Source organism: Chroicocephalus ridibundus, chromosome 1 (genome assembly GCF_963924245.1).
Source record: "Chroicocephalus ridibundus chromosome 1, bChrRid1.1, whole genome shotgun sequence".
Taxonomy (NCBI): domain Eukaryota; kingdom Metazoa; phylum Chordata; class Aves; order Charadriiformes; family Laridae; genus Chroicocephalus; species Chroicocephalus ridibundus.
The window spans coordinates 209,430,693-209,450,033 of NC_086284.1; the positions used below are offsets into that span (position 1 = coordinate 209,430,693).

General features: G+C 37.5%; 1 protein-coding gene across 5 annotated transcripts in view; it reads right to left on the reverse strand.

The window, feature by feature from the left end:
- Positions 1–19,341, reverse strand: part of CACNA2D1 (calcium voltage-gated channel auxiliary subunit alpha2delta 1) — a 430,557-nt gene that overhangs the window by 222,284 nt on the left and 188,932 nt on the right. For all 5 annotated transcript variants that reach the window (XM_063323544.1, XM_063323542.1, XM_063323543.1 and 2 more), the window contains exon 4: positions 10,657–10,716. In XM_063323544.1, coding sequence (XP_063179614.1) covers positions 10,657–10,716 — 60 coding nt within the window. The remainder of the gene's footprint in view (positions 1–10,656; positions 10,717–19,341) is intronic.

Here is a 19,341-nt window from a genome sequence, read left to right on the forward strand (position 1 = left end):
GTCTCCACTTTGAATGCAGAATCTCAAACCCTGACTTTCAGCTGAAAGCTTTATGCAGCAATGTTAATAGCAGCAGATCTTTACAGATATGTTTCATAAATGTCGTATGCAAAGAAGACTGTACTTAAGTGTTGCTCTGTAGTATCATGTATATGTTGTGCCAGGGCTTATCATGTTTTGCTCAGTACCAAACTGTATGAATGGTATGAAACTCAAGGAAAGCTTTGAGGCAAAATTGCATTTCCTGCAATCAAACTTTGCTGCAGTAACACAACCCCAGCACAAAATATCTGTGTATACTAGTAAAATAAAACTGAGATACTCTATCTGACAGGTGAGGAAGTGCTGTGGCAAGACTACATACTTCCTGAATGCATATTTTAAAATACTTTGAGTCTACAAGTCATTTAAACTACTATATCCAGAGCAAACTGGATGAAATTAGACTAGCCTACTCGGAGAATATTCAATCTGGTAGAAAACTTTTGCTGGAAGTCTTCTTTTACTTTTTAGGTGGAAAAAAAATTATACACAAAGCATAAAAAGTTTTATCAGGAGAAAACACCAGAATTTTGTGCAGGCATAGAAAAATATCAGTAGAGCCAAGCTCCTTTAGTTTTACTGTTCCCATGTGTAACTCTTAAGAAATGCAAGTTCCTCTCTCGAGAAGCGGTAATGCCCAAAGGACTAAGAAGAGAATCCTGCCTGAATTAATTATTCATCCGGGAATATTCATCCATATTTAAAAGCAAAGATCTATTCTGGATTAACAGAGACATATTTATATTCATTCTTCTTATTTTCAAGACAGTTACAATGCACAGTGCTTTAGTGCAGTATAATTTGGGACTACCAAATGGGAAACTGAAAATAGAATGACAGTGTTTTCCATAAACACATAAATTACAGGCAGTCGCAGTGTTGGCCTAGAGCTCTCAAGACTTGCTAAATCCTAATGTCCCTCCAATGAGACCTAGAGCTGTTTGTGTATTTATTTATACAGCCCTGATTTGCTTCTAGCTGATGGCAAAAGTGAACTGGAGAAAAGTTAAAAAAAAGCTTAACAAGCCCACATTTCTGGTCAAATCAGGTAATTTTTTTTTATTGTTTCTTTGCATGATGTAGAAGAATGTTAGAATATTGTTAACATTTGAAGAGTCTCTCTGCTCCTGCTCTCTGTTATGCACATCTCTTGCCTTGTGGGAAGCCTACAGAAATATCTGCCACTACTTAAATCACAGATTTTTCATCATTTTCAGGACATAAAAGAGCCACAGTTACACCTTTTGTTTAAATTCTAATGAGAATTACACTATACTCAGGGGGCGGAAGGATAAGAATTCCCAAATCCCTTGAGCAAAATGCAGCTCTTAATAACTGGATTGTCTAGTGCTCCCAGAGGATTTTAAAGTCAATGCAGAATGGAACTCTTATTATAAAATTTCCATTGTATTTCAGCTGCAAAATACTACAGACGTCAAGCTTTTTCAGTTTTCAACTACTTCACAAGCCACTGTTCTTGGAACAGCAGCTCTTGGTATACTTTAAGTACATAATATCATTAGGTTTTGTCTTTTTATTATTACTTTTTTCATGGCATTTCATCACATGTCTCAGTCCTACGAACTTGTAAGTACCTAAAGCTTCCAAATTCCATGTTAGCTCCTTTTCCTCTTTCTAAAGACGATTTATGATAAAGGCAGCCTGAATTTTCATCTATTATCTTACAAGAATCTTGTGGCAAACAAGGTAAGCTATCAAGACCTGCTTGACTCCTGTGGTTTTGTCATTTGAAAAAATAAAAGGAAATGGAGTGAGAAAAAACACAAATACATCTATCCCAAAAAATCAACCCGCTTATCTCAGAATTTTAAAAAGTCTCTATATGTAATATGAAATAATATGCGCAGTACTAAGCCTGTACATATGTACTCCCAGTATTTGCCCCTTTTGACTAGAGACATTTTAAAAATATTTGGGGTCTAATTTTCTTTTTAAAAAGAAATCTCCGAGGTTTGCAATTCTGAATGGCAGTCCTTCTCTGAAGTAAGGATCAAAATGTTCTAATGTTTTCTGAATTTCTCAGCCTTTTAGAAGTCTGCCACCATTATGAAAAGCTAGACTTGAATGTTCCTGTCTTATTCCATTGATTAACACTTTGTGCATATTGAGTTATATTAGGTTTTTTCTTTCAATTAAAAAAAAAAGACCTTCTCTCCTCCTATTAGTAATACAAAACCAATAAAGTTAAGTAGGTTAATACTCTTTTTTTCTAAAAAATTGGCACATTTCCAAAATTCAATGTAAAAAAGGGTCAGGATAACACGAATGTGATGGGCAATGAGTTGGCCTAAGAGATGGAGGAAATAGAGGAAACTAGTTAGATCCTAGTTATACTGGCAAGAATGAGTCAAGGAGAAAGGTTGTTAGTTTTGAACTGAAAATATTTGGTAAAGAAGCTTGCAGGCAAAATAAACAGCATCCTTGAAGCCCATTTCTAATTGATTTTACTGATTCACCAGAGGTACTGAAACAATGCTAAGAACTACCTATCACCAATTTACATTAGCAACTGAATTTGAAGGTGAAAGGTAAAATCAAAAAACTAGTCACCTTCACCTGTGTTAAAAATTCAATGAACTCTTAGAAAATATGCACAACAGCAGCCAGCAGAAAGCTTTTCTTAACATATCATACTTCTCTATTGTAAACTAAAAACCTACAGGGTGTTAATAAATTGAGTACAATAGTACATCTTGCTTTTAATAAGATGTTTGTTCAGAAAGCACATTAAAGACTTATTCAAAATGAAGGCGATAATGCATATGTATGGTGTCTTCATAATGAGAAATCACACCTTGCTTTTTTTCTTTCCCAGCTCCTTCCCTCCGCCCCTTTTTCAGAAGATGCACATTTTTTAAATGGGTTGCCTGGTCAATAAGTAAAAAGAGTATTAGACGTCTTTTAACGTATTTGATTTTTCAGATAAAATGGAATGCTTGAAAGATTCAACAATGATTGAAGGTGTTTCTTTACTTTACTCTAAAAGATTTTTTGGCAAGTTCCCTACCAAGGAAGCACTTCACTGCACAGATGAGATCCTTGCAGTGATTTATATTATAAAGTTACGCTCCTATACTCATTGTGAGCATATTAAAAGATGATAAATAACCAAAATCTAAAGACCAAAATATATGGCAGAAAAGCTAGCTCCGCTACAGTTATACATTTAAAATCGCTGTTTATAGATAATCTTGATTCTGAACGTAAAGCTATTGTTTGCCATCTTCCTTATCAACTTCCTAATTGGTTTAAAATTCCTAAAGTGTGAAAAAATAAATAAATCAGGGATTAAAAATGTGGTTACAAATGTGTTCAAATGATTAATCACACTAACACTTATGTTGGGCTTACCCTTATACAGGATCATATTGGATCTTATATAATGGAAAATAAGCGTGGAAGAGCTCTCCTATGGCAACCCAGATTTCAGAGGAATACAATGATTTCTAGACTTAAAGACTCACCTGAGGGAGTCTAGGAAATTATAAAACTCCAGGCAAGCTAGCAAGAGGCATTACCCTTAAAAAAAGTTTTCTATTGGATTTTTTTTTTGCCTTTAAGACATATTTCTTATATCTAACTAGTGCCTCCTAGAAATTTGTAAACCAGAAGGTATCGCTGAGACTTTGTGAAAATAAGAGCCCGAACATTAGGGGTGGGATGCTGGGGATGGACAAATGGACAGTGGGATCCCGTTGCTGGTAAGGAATGCCAGACCAATTCTGCACTCGTCTGGTGAAGCCCATGTCACGTGTCTCCACACGGGCTGCAGCACGGGCGTGTTCACAGCGAATTTCTACATTAAGGTGAATCTCTTCTTACTAATTACAGAGATCCTAGGAAAGGAAGAGAGTGCTTCAAATGCTGTAACTGCTGTATCTCCTCTCTTGTTTTAAGAAAGCACTATTGAAAAACTTGCAGAAATGCCTGCAGTACTCAGTGCGTTTTTATGAATCAAAAAGGTATAGGTGACGTGATAAGCACCAAATAAACATCAGAGTAACTCCTAAACACACCCAATTTCAGTAACTAGGATTCATTCTTATTTCCTTTGTACCTTACCTTCCAACCACTCCCAGCGCACACACAGAGGTCTGTCCCCTGAGTAGACAGATGTCCAAGTGCAAACAACCACTGACAGAAAAAAAGCTGATTTCATTCCTTTCAGTGAGATATGCCACTTTTATTTTAAAGTATACACAAATGAAAGCTATATGTCACAGAAGAGAAGGTGGCACACAGCCTTTCAGAGAATAAAATTTTATCCTGCCTAAAACCTTGACCATCTGCCTGTCAATTTAAATCAATCATTTGGCATATTTTTTTCCAAATCACAAAGGCTTTAGATGTGTGAGGCCTTGTCTAAAATGAATCAAAATCAACAGAAGATTTATTTCACTGGGTTTTGGATCAGAGCATTGTGTGAAGATACAGACAGCTTGACACTTTGCCCAATTTTTGTTGCGAAACCTTCCACAAAATTATGAAGTGTATATGACTTGCCTGGGAAAGGATCCCACACCTACTCTGTGTCTGTGGGGACCAGTTCCCTGTACCCCAGGTCTGGAGCCAAATCCAAACAGTATCATTTCCCACAGATGCTTTGAGGACCCAAGAGCACTATCAGAGGTACAAGCCGTAAGAGAGCTGTACCCTCTCTCTGATGATCTGAGAGAAAAAGTATTCTAGCTTTTCTTCAGTTTTTCCCTCTTTCAAAAGACAAAGCCTGTCTGCCTCTTTAGCAGTTTTAAAGCTGGAAGTTTGATGTTCTGTTTGTTTGTTTCCCAGTTGAGGCTTTTAAAAATGCAATGTTTGACCGTTTTTGTAACATTCATGATGTTACAAAAAATCTTCAATCTGCAAGACATGCCACGCACAGAGATGCCTACTACTGCTCTGCTCTTGCAGGTCACCTCTTGGATCAACTCTTGTGATGTGAGACTTGTTTTATCTCAGTTGTCCTTTTTATCTTCCGTTTCTCTGCTGAGCAACTTTTCACTACAGTTCTATGCAGCCAATATTTGTACTAGAAAAAAAATATCATAATTCCATAGTAATATTTCCATGACCTTTTGTCTTTACTTTTAAGCCTAGTTGGTACATAAAGAACAGCCTACATGTTATAATCACAGCAAATGCTATCTCAGGATAGCATGCCATATACCAGGGCTCAGAAAATCATCATTTACACAGAAGAATATAAAATAATACTGGTGGTTAAAAGATAAGGCATATTGAAAGGATTTTTCATATGGTATTTTAATGTGATAATTAATTCCTAAAAGTCTGAGATTCAGTCTTCATACAAATAAGTGGATGCTAATAGGCCATCCATAAAGTCACCCCTTGTTAAAATACAAATGAGATATCCCTTATGTTTATACATGTGTAAGTACAATTAATATTGCAACCCAACTGGAAACAAAATTGCTTTAGTTAACCAACCATTGCAAGGCAATCAAATGTGGTATCAAATGTAATTGTAGAAGATCTGTTTGGGGAATAACAGCAATTATTTCATACAGAATTCTCCCCTCCTTCTTCCAATTCAGGTACAATTTTTTTCATGCATCTCTATGCCAGAAAATTAATTGGACCATCACAAGTGTCAAAACCACCCCCCTTTTCACTCTGCAGCATACAAGAAAATTCAAACTGACAAGGCTGTTTCATTTAGAAATATTGGTTTGTAACTGCATTAATCTAAAAACATTTAAGTAGGTTTTATTTCTCCATCTGTACATGCAGCTAGGGAATTGGGCAATACTGATGGAGGAAGAAGCAGAGAGTGGCATTTCTTTATTTCTTTGAAGTTAAGCGCTTCGGATATGCCTTCATAAACTTCACAAACATTCTCTAAAGACTTAACAGTTTTCTAACAGGTAAGTATTATTTTAGGGCTGTAGATGTAAGCTGCAGTTCAGATATTTTAGTCGACTTTGTGCTTAATCATGAAACACCACATTACAATTGAATATTAATTATTTTTTTTCCTTTTTTTTATTCAGAATACATTCAGTATTCTTTATTATTATTCTTAATTAATATTCCTTTGAATCATTTTGCACGTTTTAGAAAATTAAAAAGTAATTGCCAAAATTATTTTGGTATTTAATTATCAATGCAAAATACCAAAAATCTGTTATGAACCTTATTTCTGTCACTTAACTAAAAACTAATGGTAAATACGTAAGATACACGCTCTTAACTAATCTTAGCTTTTTATTTTTGCTCTTGAGACGTTCAATATTAATTTATTAATAAAAAAGAATATATATAGCCCCCAGTGTCAATCTGTGTATTTAGAAAGCTATGCAAGGTGGCAGAAGGATAGGAATATGAATACACCTTCGCTAACATCAGATATTTCCTGTTCAGTAAATTGCTGGATCACAGCTTCCCAGGGTCAAATTAATACCGGTCTGAGGTTTCTATGTTCACAGTTATTTTTGATTTGGTAAACATAAACAGTTTATTTCAGCTAAAACCAAAGTAAAATTTTAAAATTCTTAAACTTTGGTGAAGATTTCTTTAACTATTGATCCTGGCGAGATCATGGAGCAGATGCTCCTGGAAACTATGCTAAGGCACATGGGGGACAGGAATGTGATTCGAGACAGCCAGCATGGCTTCACTAAGGGCAAGTTGCTCCTGGCAAATTTAGTGGCCTTCCACAATGGGGTTATAGCACCGCTAGAGAAGGGAAGAGTGACTGATGACATCTACCTGGACTTGTGCAAAGCACACAACATCCCACACAACATCCTTGCCTTCAAAATGAAGAGACGTGAATTTGATGAGTGGACCACTCAGTGGGTAAGGAATTGGCTGGATGGTCACACACAAAGAATTGCAGTCAACGGCTCAATGGCCGGGTGGAGACCAGTGACAAGTGGTGTCCCTCAAAAGTCTGAAATAGGACCAGTATTATTTAACGTCTTTGTTGGGGACATGGACAGTTGGATTGAGTTCACCCTCAGAAAGTTTGTGGATAACACCAAGCTGTGTGGCACGGTTGACATGCTGGAGGGAAGGGATGCCATCTAGAGGAACCTGGACAGGCTTGAAAGGTGGTCCCATGCAAACCTCATGAAGTTCAACAAGGCCAAGTACAAGGTCCTGCACCTGGGTCACCACAATCCCAAACATGGATACAGGCTGGGCAATGAGTGGATTGAGAGCAGCCCTGTGGAATAGGCCTTGGAGGTGATATAAAGGCCTATGGTGATATAAAACTGAATATGAGCTGGCAATGTGTGCTTGTGGCTCAGAAAGCCAACCACATCCTGGGCTGCATCAAAAGAAGTGTGGCCAGCAGGTCAAGGGAAGTGGTTCTGCTCCTCTGCTCTGCTCTTGTGAGACCCCACCTGGACTATTGTGTCCAGCTCTGGAGCCCCCAACATAAGAAATACGTGGACTTGCTCGAGCGGGTCCAGAGGAGGCCCACAAAGATGATCAGGAGGCTGGAGCCTCTCTCCTATGAGGACAGGCTGAGAGAGTTGCAGTTGTTCAGTCTGGAGAAGAGAAGGCTCTGGTGAGACCTTATAGCAGTCTTCCAGTACTTAAAGGGGGCCTAGAGGAAAGATGGGAGGGACTCTTTACCAGTGAGTGTAGGACGAGGGGGAATGGTTTTAAAGCTGAAGGAAGGTAGATTTAGATTAGATATTAGGATGAAATTCTTTACTGTAAGGGTGGTGAGACACTGGAACAGGTTGTCCAGAGAAGCTGTGGATGCCACCCCCTAGGAAGTGTTCAGACCCAGGTTGGGTGAGAATTTGAGCAACCTAGTCTAGGGGAAGGTGTTCCTGTTCATGGTAGAGAGGTTGGAACTGGGTGATCTTTAAGGTGCCTTCCAACCCAAAACATTGTATGATTCTATGATTTATCAAAAAGTCAAAACTTAAACTTTCACTTCCATTTTTCTTTGTTTGGTATTCCTCAGGTAGCTGAAATTTAATATACTATAGTACTAGAAATATTGGAAGAAATTCTACTCTCATTCAATTACAAATAGTAGGGAAAAGAGATTTTAACAGATGTGGATTTGTGTTCCTACCAATGGTTTAGTCTGAACTTTTTTCCTAAAAGATAAGCGAATTCTCTCCTTTTGTCAATTCTGGCAGTCTTTACATGAAATTATTTGCTGAAATATCACAAATGAGGCTGTGGGACCAAATCTGGATGTTCAAAGACTTTTCTCTGTACTAGCTGATTTCAAAAGACCATATCTGAGGATGGTGAATTTTTATTATACTGTGACAGTAAAGTACAAATAAAATCTTTGAAGTCCTTAATGCTTACATGTTTCTTTTGCTGCAAACTGTGCAATAACTCCGCTTCTCATTGCAGGGGGCTTGGACTAGACGACCTTTAAATTTCCCTTCCAACCCAAACTATTCTATGATTCTAATAAACATTAATATTTAGAATTAGGTGTTAGAACAGGCACTGTGGCAGTCTTTTGATTGACACAGCCCTTATAGCTCTATATAGACATTGATACTATGGCCAGCCCTCTTTGCCCCTCCTCTTTTGGATTTGTTCCACCAAATCAACCCATATATACTTCCCTAGAAGGAATGTTCGTGGTATTTTCTCTTTAAAACTCCATAGGCTACTATTTGGCTGCAATCTGACTGTCAATGACATTGCTGATCGTGAGCTCATTAGAAGCTGAAATAGATTGTCCCAAAGAGTTTCTTTCTACAGTGACTCATGTGCAATGCTGCTGGAAGGGCTTTCATCACCCAAAACCAAATCCCAGACAAGAAATAAACCTCGTATAACATAATGTAGACCATTCATAATGCGATCAGAAGTACTTTAAGAACCCTCATCTGCAGAAAGTTTTACAGTATATTCTGTTTTCCATCACAGCCATTAGGAGAATGAATCTTCCAGTGAAAATTAAGTTTATCAGAAAGATCTGTGTGCAAACTAATTTGAGCAGGCATTTTCTAAAAAGTAGGCCAGAAGAGAAGAAAGATTACTTCTGGCAAAAATGGAACAAATTAAATTATAAGAGGCTTAATACATTTATTTGAAATTTAATTGCATAACCTAATGTCAAGGTTATTATATGGTGCACACTGTTCTCATCCAAATTCAAAACAGTAAAGCACAAGCTCAGTTTGCAGTTACTTTATTATAAATCCAACTGCTTTTTTTTTATATTTTATTCTGACCACAGTCTTTGTCTGAGCCACCACGTTAATATAAAATCACATTTCAAAATTACTTTGAGATCTCTCCTTTGCAATGAATTCTGATAAGGCCAGAAGCCTCTCTGGTATGACTGAGTAAAGGGCAAAAAGAAAACCAAAAACTGAGACGGTGGTTTTGATGAGTGACCAGTGTGTACAGTAAGAAGCAAAATGATTAGAAAGAGCATCTGACCGTACTCACACTGGCCTGCACTGAGTCCATCAAACCTGCAGGTTTTGTTTTCTATTCAAACCAGAGACAGATTAGCAGAAAAGGTCGCTGTAGCGTTCTCATTATTGCATCCTATGGAATATGGATTCTGTGTTTTACTGTGTATTAGAAGCTGTGCCTGTGCAGAGAGCACACTTAATAGCATTCAGGCTGTGTCCAGACCTTCTTTGCTCTCCTAAAAGCCATTCACTAGTATCTGAATTATTTGGCCTGACCTTAGGGGCTTTTTTGTCTACTTGTTTTCAGATCTTCAAGTGACTGAAGAACACTAGATCAGAAGGGACATCGTAGAAAACCGTTGTGCATTTGACTGTGTGCCACTGTGATTCTAGTGGATGTGCGAACACAGACTAGGTTTGTAGCAGCATCACGTAAAAGAACCATCTGCTTTTATTTCTGAAGGAACAGGTAATAAAGGCATAATAAATGACTTCGACACTTAGCAGGGAGCTGTAGCCTAAAATTAACAGGCTTATAATCATGCAGCACAATATTAATTTGGCTTCATTGGTAATAAAAAAATCAATGTTGTACGTTTTACAATTATCTCACTTGTTTTTCAGTAAAGTCTGAAATGATTGAAGAAGATAGTTTAGTGTCTGGTCAGGTTAGGGCCTCTTTCAGTAGTACCAGAATATTGAAGAGAAGAGATGTAATTATTGAAGTATGGAAAGGGTTTCTAGAAAAATGGTCTTTGACTCTCAATATACACAGTCACGTAGATAACCAAATTCCTTTTCCTACTTTTTCCTACTTTTTTCCACTACATAGCAAAAAACAACTCATAAAAATCTTTTCTACGATTCTGTGTTTCAGTGCTTGGAGTAGCACACTTTTAACTTAGAGTAACCATCACTCAGATGTCTCCTCTGAAATCATGCCTTGCATGTCAAAACAAACAGATGTCTCGTGTACAACTCAGAGCTACATCCCTGGGTCTGTGAAGCTCCCGATGAGCTTCTGAAGTGAAAAGTCCACTTTATTCTCTGGACACCCAGTCTGAGACTCTGTTTACTGAATAAAGTAAAATGCCCATTCATAGTCAATGACTCTTTCTGTGGTGGATATATAAAACACTTGTTCATAAGAATATAGTTAAGATTTCAAAGAGGAAAAAAAAAATCTGAGAAAGTTAAAAGAAGAAAATCTGAAACTTACCCCAAACTCATCCCTCCACTGATGTGATGCTTGGTACTTCTCTGCTTCTTTAGCGAGGCGCTGAAGACAAAGAAAGAAGACATAAATTTTAGTCTTTACTGATTTTTCGCATAGCAAAGTCTTTTTTAATTTCTTCATATACATGTTTTCTTTATACGATTTTCTATATAGCTACACTTTTTTGTACTTATTTGAAAATTATGTGTATTTGAGTAAAGATGCACCATCACACTTTAAAAAATGCTATTTTCTGTACGATTTCCCTATTTAAGTACTGTAATCATACAATAGAAAGCTTAACACTCCTTCCAATATAATTTAAGAAGTTCTAGTTCAGTTTAAAATCTGTAAATATCCTTCTGAAAATACTTTCTCTTTACACACACCACCTTGCCTTATATGTATTAATTTAATCTACAATCCAATGACAAGAATTATGGACATTTATTTCTCCATTAAATTATTTAGCTTCAGTTATAGGAAGTACTGACATCCCCTGTGATCATTAGGGCGCCATAAAAACTCAGTAATTTGGACTAGCTGTAGTCTGGTCCCATGGACTGCATACGCATTAGCAGCTGCAGAGTAACAGGCGTGCTCCTAGAGGGTATTTTGAAAGAAAATTTGAAAGAAAATCCAGTTTGTCCACTTCATCGCATGGGAAGCAAAGCACAGCGCACAGCCATGATCAGATTATGTGCTTTCCAATCGATCTCTTGTACAGACTTATCCATTGGGTTGATGACATATCCCTCTTCGTACAAAATTATGCCTTTGGAAAAAAATCTGTTTGTATACGCTTATCAGAAGTTTACTACAATGTTGCACATACAAGTTGCCAAGAGTTATACGTGTTCTCCAGCCGAGCTGCCCAGGGCCGGCAGCCCTGGAGGCAACCACCCAGCCCGAAAGCAAGCAAGCTCACTCTGAAGCAGCAGTTACCAGGTGTGAACAAAGTTCATGTGGACTCAGCCGTGTCCTAATTTTTGAGTGACTTACTTTGAGGACCAAATCATTTTATAGCCCAGTAAACATTTTAGCAACCGTTTCTGGGGAGTTTTGCACGGTAGGCCTGATGATTCTTTTAATAGTCAGACCAGTTCCTACAGAAAATGAACGGCTGGTCTGAGTCGTGTTTTCAGTTGAGTCAACTGTCAGTTCTTGCTAACAACCAAAAGGAACATGACCAGAAAGTTCACGTCAGCTGGAATCGCAGAGATGGTGCTGTCGGAATCTCACCTCAGCAACCACTATGTTATCTGATCCTGCGAGGGCAGTCCCTCTAACAACTATCAGGATGATAAATTTCACAAAGCAAAACTTATGACCTTCTCTTTTCTTTTTCATTTTCAAACATCCTACATAAACAAAAAACCCCAACAAACCTGCGTGCTCTGCTGCCAGAAAATAAGTGTCCCCACTCACTCCTCTTATTGTCAGTTGAAATGATTGTTGGCTAATAGAAAGTCACTGGCAATTACAGGCATTGCCAACTTGAGGTACCCTGCAGAGCAGCCAAGTACCACATTTACAAAAGAAAAACTATAATATATAATGTAATACTTGATGCATTACACTGGGAAAAAGCACAGTGCAACTCTCCCTTGACCGCGCTGGACAAACGCCTCAGATACCTGCAGTATTTTCAGTTTTCTGGTAATGTACTAGAACAATTTTGTCCATCTAATTTCCTCATTCACTATAGCCAGTTCTGCATCTACATTTGGCCCTATCCTCTGATGAGTTCGAGCAGATTAAGTCATGTATTGCAGCATAAGATTGCAGCAAAGCAAGATATGACACTTTCTACGCACGCAAATAGCGGCAGTTAACACTGCCCTTAGATTTCCCTCCCAGTCTGCTTCATTACCTTAAAGTACCCAGTGAACTGCAACTGCTTTCTACCACAGACGGTAGAACATAAATGCACAAACTGATAAATGGATTATGAAGAGAAATTTATGTCAAGCATTAACATTACTATGAATTTTGCACGGAAAGAACTGCAGCCACGCTTGATATCCCTCAGTCTTCACCTACTCTGTACCATAAAGCAAAAATGCTAAAAGTAAATTAAAAAAGTAAAAGTTTTGGGTTGGTTGTGGGTTTTTTTTGGTTTTGGGTGGTTTTTTTGTTTTGCTTTTTTTCTGGGGGTTGGGGAAGTTGGACTCAAATGGAGAAAAAGAGAATAATCCCCAACAAATTCTTCTCCTTGAATAATTTTTCAGTCAGGTTTAAGTTAGAACCCATCCTAACTGCCTAAAAGACCTGCTAAATAACACTATGCACAATTTCAACAGCTCTTTATACTACAAAATAGTTTCCAAAATGAGAAGTTGTCATTTGAGGTACAGAGGACAAGGTTAAAAAGTTGTTAAAGGTAGTTAAGCTCATATGAAAGCGCACGAAACCAGTTACAATGGTGAACAACAAGAAAATGGCTGTGTTCCTTGACTCGTCCAAACCAAAACCCACCCATGACCACCAGCTGGGCCTCTCATCACCCAGCTCATCTCCAGCAGAAGACTTTATCAACTTTTATGTGCAGGCTATCACAAGGAGGCAGATCATGGAAGGACTTCATTTTCAAGAAGCAGGTGTTTTTTTCAAAAGATATGGGTTGACTGATAGGAAGTCTGTACATGCAAAAACCAGAATCAGTCTCTCCTGTATAATACTTTTGATATTTTTAGGACAGATAAGGGAAGAGTATACAAAATTAGTCACAAAAAAATTAATAAGTGTTTTATGAAGCTAAGGTATTCTCAGAAGTTCCTCATTTCTATGCAAGGAGAAATGTAACTGCTACAGCAACATGGAGCCTAATGACTGAGACGTTCACCCTCCCACAGAGAGAGCTTTGTTTAGAGCAAGAGTAAAAAGTCAAGACTCCTGGGTCAAAAATAGCTCGACTGTGAAGGAAACTCAAGTTACCTATGCCCTTTATTGTGACACAAGGAGAGACTAATTTTCATCTCTCTCAAAGAAATTGTACCTGCTTCCTTTTGAGGTATGCAAATGTCAGGTCTTGCCTGCTCTGTTTTGATGGAAGAGTCTCTGGAGAATGCCGGTGGAGGAATAACACAACAGCAGGCTGACACCTGACACTTCCCATCTTCCCTCTCATTCCAATGAGGGTTTAATAAGGTAACACCTTCCTTAACACCATGACCCACGGCAGTTCCCTACAGGTTTCTCCAGCAAATACTAAAATGTTGAGATTTGTATTTTTATAAGCAAGAAAATAAGCAGAAATGGTTCTAAGATAAGCATGCAAAAAAGTACTGCTGCATATTAGGCTTTAATAATTTCTTACTCCATGCCTCTGTACGAGTGCTGTGAAGACGAAAGCTGTGAGATGTTTTTAGGCCTTGAAGGAAGCTCTATTTACCACCTTCTTTTTAGATATGGGGGATGAAAAACCAAACACCACCAAAAAGGGGAGAAGGAACAAAACTAACGCATAAGAGAAACATTCTGATTTACTACAAGGTATTTTAAAAACCCCTGCTTTTCACAGCCTGCTGGAGAACAAGGTTTCTCAGGTGATGGCTGTGATAACTCAAACTACTGTGAAGCAGTACACAAATTAAGAAACTAAGACCAGGAAGAGAGGGCTGCAAAAGTTAACAAAATGCTGTTAGTCTGTTCCTGTGTCTTTGGAGCATGTCCAAAAGAGCTGTGAGACGGTGCTTCTAAGTAAGAGATCAAAAGGGCTGATGCTAGATTTAGCCACTGCTATTGAAACAGCAACTGATGTCAAATGTAAGGTGCTGGAAAACGCTGTAGTTAAACAAGCATTTATTTAATAAATGTCCCTAGATGAAACAAGAATTTATACTCACTTTTTTTTTTTTTTTTCCTAAAAATGAATGAGAACTGCTTGCTGCTTTGCTATTTGCTAAATATCTGTTGTTCAGGGTGCATTATCTTCAGGAACTTTCAGAATCCTTAGATCATGAATAAAAGAACAATTATCAGTTGAAAGACAGCCACTGTCCACAAACAAGTATTTTTAATCAAACTTTGAAGGAAGTCAAGAGTAACCTGCCATTAGCATTTCTGTAAATCTTTCAAAGAGAATTGTTACTTTTAAAGCCAAATGTCTATTGGGAAAGACAGACAGAAAAAGATCCAAGTTATTTACTCCATCAGCCTACAAACGTTTCTTTAACTTTTAAAGGGATTACTAAAGATTAAACAAACACACACAAAAAATAATAAAATACTAAAAAACCACACACAAAACCCCACCACCACCAAAGCCCAGCTGCCTATCAATCTCAAACCTGTCCATTTGCAAAGGTCTTGTCCCCAGGTTCCAAGTGCACGTTACTATCTCTGAAAGACAGTCTTTGATGTGGCAGACTGCAAGAAAGAGACCTTAAGAATCTTTATCTGCTCTGTAAAGATCAACTCCCTAGAAGGCCTATTCATCTTCCAGCCTTCATTTTTGCGCGTGTATGTCATATCTTTATCTGCTCCTAGCCGACGCAGAATTCTGTCAGCTAATGGCCCAATTACAATTATATTCAGTACAATGAAGTCAATCTTTTTTTTTTGTGCTTCTCACTCTCCTTTAAGTATTTTATCTTTAAAATAGTATTTGACTACCCCTTGATATATTAAGCTATTATAAAATGTGTAAGCTTAGAGTTACTAGACATCAATAGCCTCACAAAGCTTTCTAAAATACCAAATCCATGGAATTTTTGGGTTATTTTAAGAAGATAAATACCTAGGGAGAATATATCAATATCAAGCTTAAATAGAACAATGTAGAAACATACAATAAACTTCAAACCCTGATTATAAAATATGATCCAAATACTCAATCCTGTTCTTGCATGAACGGTGTAAAAGCCACAGAGAGTATGTGTAAACACGGTTTCAAACATGTTTTTCATATATGTATCTGAAATATAAATATTGCTCTTCTGTCGATGAGTATGAATTGCACATAAATTACAAGACACAGATATGAGGAAAAGACTTTGTAAGACTGGGATAAGGTGTCTGAAGTGCCAATGGAAGACTCATACTGTTATTTCACTGCAGCTTTAACACAGACTAACAGAATTTTAAAGGATTGCATTTTCACCTCAGTAAGCTGTTACATTCTGTATTAAACCAAATTACAACTATTCTCTTCCACCTTGTTTCTACTGTCTTTACTTGCATGGATTATGTTTCGTTTTTGTAGCAATTCCTGGTGATGAATTAGCAAAATACCTATGAATCACCCTATTCATTAATTTCCCTATTGTATGAAAAGATCACCTGGTTTGGCTCAAGGGGGTGTGACTCAACAAGCAACACCTGCAAATTGGAAAGTCAGTAGCCCAAAAGTGCGCATGGAAGTGCTAATGACAGGAAGACCATAACCCCCACATAAATACACGTGGATTTACTTTTCTTTGTCTTTATTCCCATACTCCCAGTGGGGCATGGGAGGAGGTAATAGGGACTGATTACCTTTTTTACATGTAACTCTCATGAAGATATTTGCTACATGACCTTTCTCACCAGCGGGCATTCATAATAATTATCAGCACAAAAGCTGATCTAGATTTGATGAAGCTGTGGCACATTAGTTTTGGTAAGATGGTTCCAACCATAAAACAATGTCTTAGACTGAACCAAATACATACCTCATTTTGCTGATTTAAAATGTAACCACAGGTTTAAGATCTCCTCTTCCAAGTAATTTTTTTTTTTGCTTTTACAAATATTTTAATCGCTAACACTGTAGCACATAAGTTTCCGTGATAATTCCTATCTCCCTACCTCAAATAAGAACTGATATCCTATGCATCGCTGTATTCCATTCTGTAAATACCGTAATCTTCAGTATAAGCGTAACCTGAATTTGGACACTTACACAGATTTTTTAAGATTTCTTTTTTATGGTGACCAACAGTAGGGTTGGGGGATTTTTGTGCTGTTCTGTAGTGTGGTTTTATTTCACGTACTTACACTGCAGAGTCGCAGACTCTCTCCTACCCTGGCATCTGCTGTGCCACATGATGGCAATCTGATCTGTGGTCTGTTAATGAGGAGATCTGAAGCATATAAGGTCACAGCCAAAGAGTATGTTTATAATTGGTCTCCTGTATACAACATAGACCTCATATGATATATTCCCCAGCTACTCTCTGGGGCCAAATTCGCTTTCATCATCTGAGGCAGCAGACGAGACATGTTCATAAGGAAAAAGGGTATGTTACAGGTCTGCTGACGTTGTGAGACTTACCAAAGCACTCGCCACACAAATTACTGGCCTAAATTTATACATAATCTAACACAACAGTCAGCGATTAGCACAATGTGTGAAAAAGTAGATATTATACTCTTCATCATAATTCAAAATAATGACTCAAACTTTGTCTTCCACTGTTAACCATTGCCAACAACCTAAATTGTTAGATTTATAGATTTATTTTTTTTCTAATCCATCTGTAGATTACAAAACTCAACTTTAATTAAACAATAGACAGAAAATGACTTTACATAATTTGTATGTTTGTCTAATGCATTTTAAGCCATTTCAGCCTTATTCACAGGAAAAGTAATTCTATTTCAGACTTTCTTAATCAGTTTTTCTAACAAGATGACCTCATATCCAACACAAGGCTGTCATGTTGTCTAAAAAGAAATCTAATGGAAAAAATTTATTCTCACTTTCCATATATTTAGAAGACAGGGCTTTAAAGGATTTCAGAATCTGTTAACAACTGTAGTGAAAATCATTCTTTATGATTCAAGACAACCTTTATTCCTATTGTTTAATTAAACCAGTGAAGGAAGAATCAGGCTGATTCTCCACAGAGGAATTTTACCCTTCTAGTGGTAAAGCAGAAGACTTAAAATAAATGAAGCCACTGCTCTAAATAAGATCAGAAATCAATGGGAAGCCAGTTCTGAACTAGAGTACTTGAAATTACGATATTGCAGGTAAAGTTAAGGCTTTGTGACATCAATAATCATATCGATTTTAATAGGGAAAACTGAAATAGGGAGACCTCCAAGCAAATGCGTCACGCATGTGGCTTTTGATAACTAAAATCTTGTTACAATCACCTGTCTGACAAAACTGTCATATAAGAAAAGTCAGAAGGTATAAAACCAAAAGCCCATTTGGCACAGTAACACTTCTTCACCACATAAAAGCAGTCCTTCTCCAACACATGAATTAGAAAGAGCTCTTCTCTCCTGTTTCTTTCTTTCTCTTATTGGGTGGATTTAAGAATTTAGCTAATAGTAGCAAAGTATAGAATAGAGATGACAAAACTGACATAGCAACGGTGCTTCTGCTCCTAAAAGAGTGCTGAAAGTGTTTTTTTAAGTATATTATGCTAAAGTAGGAATAAAGTAGTAAGAATCTAAAATTCTTGAGTAGTAGAAAATGTATAGTTAATGTCAAACAATCTTTGATTCTGTCTGAAAACAAATCACAGAACTGCTGAAACTATATACACGGCTGAAAATTATCACTGGTGAATAAATAAACAAATTAGCTAAAAATCATACGTTTAAACTTCTGGAAAAGCAGTACAACTGAATATGCACCCAGGTGAGTGCACAACCCGTGGCAGTTGCAGGGGCGTTGCTGCCAAGTACCAGTCAGTAGCTGTCTGAAAACTTACTAGTTGCCACCTCAGCTTGAGCTCTAATGTTCATCATCCTAACTAGTAAGACCACTGGTACTAGAAGAAAATAAACTTACATTAGCAATCAATGGGATAGATGAACTACAGGTGCAAAATTATTGCCAGAGGGCACCTTTCTGAGAGGACAGGACAAATCAAACACAGCCGCAGTGAAAAGCAGAAGGAGGACAAAATTGTCTTCTATGACTGGAGCACCGAGTTCTGTCCATGAGGTACGAAATCTGGTTTGTATGAAGCATCCCACAAACTTAATATGCTGAAGCGTGAGTGCACAAAATAATTCCGTTCAATTATTATTGAACACCAACAAGGAACATGGGAAATTCTCATCAGAAGGTAGAGAAGGAGCACTTCGTTAAATTTTACACTTTCCACATTTATGAGGAGAGGGAGGGAGGAAGAAGGTTCAGTTCCCAAGCCTGGCTTTATTTCTAGGATGCGTGCAATCAGGACCTTTGAGAAGCTGGCAGTATTACGACAGCTTGATACGGTCAAAAAGGTTTCAGTAGAAAAGACAGTAAGAAAGAAAGAAGTGTAGATAAAGTCATGAAGCGAAACGTTCACAAAAGAAGAGTAAGAAATAGTCTATCAAATGCATTTTGATATCCAACAGTGAAATTTTGCTACAGTACAGAATAAGCAAAAGACCACTTCTTTTAACACATAAATTGTCCTTCGCATTTGCAGAGGTTTCAAACCCTTAGAGCTTATTACATTTTCCCTCTAATAATTCATATGCCTTAAATGCAAGTCACATTTGGGTTGGATTTTTAAACACACTCAAAGTGAAGGACGTGCACTGAAACCGTTAGACTGAAATTGCCAACTGCTCCGACAAATCACAAATTGCATCACACCACCAGCTCCAGTTCACTGCCTGCCTTAGGAAACTCTTTTAAGCTTCTCAGCCGAGCTAGTAACTTCACAGGCATGATCAGAAGATGGCAGGTACGTTGGGTAGGCATGCCTTCTTACCCTGCTTTTGCAATTGTAGCGCATGTGGATTTTTTAGCAA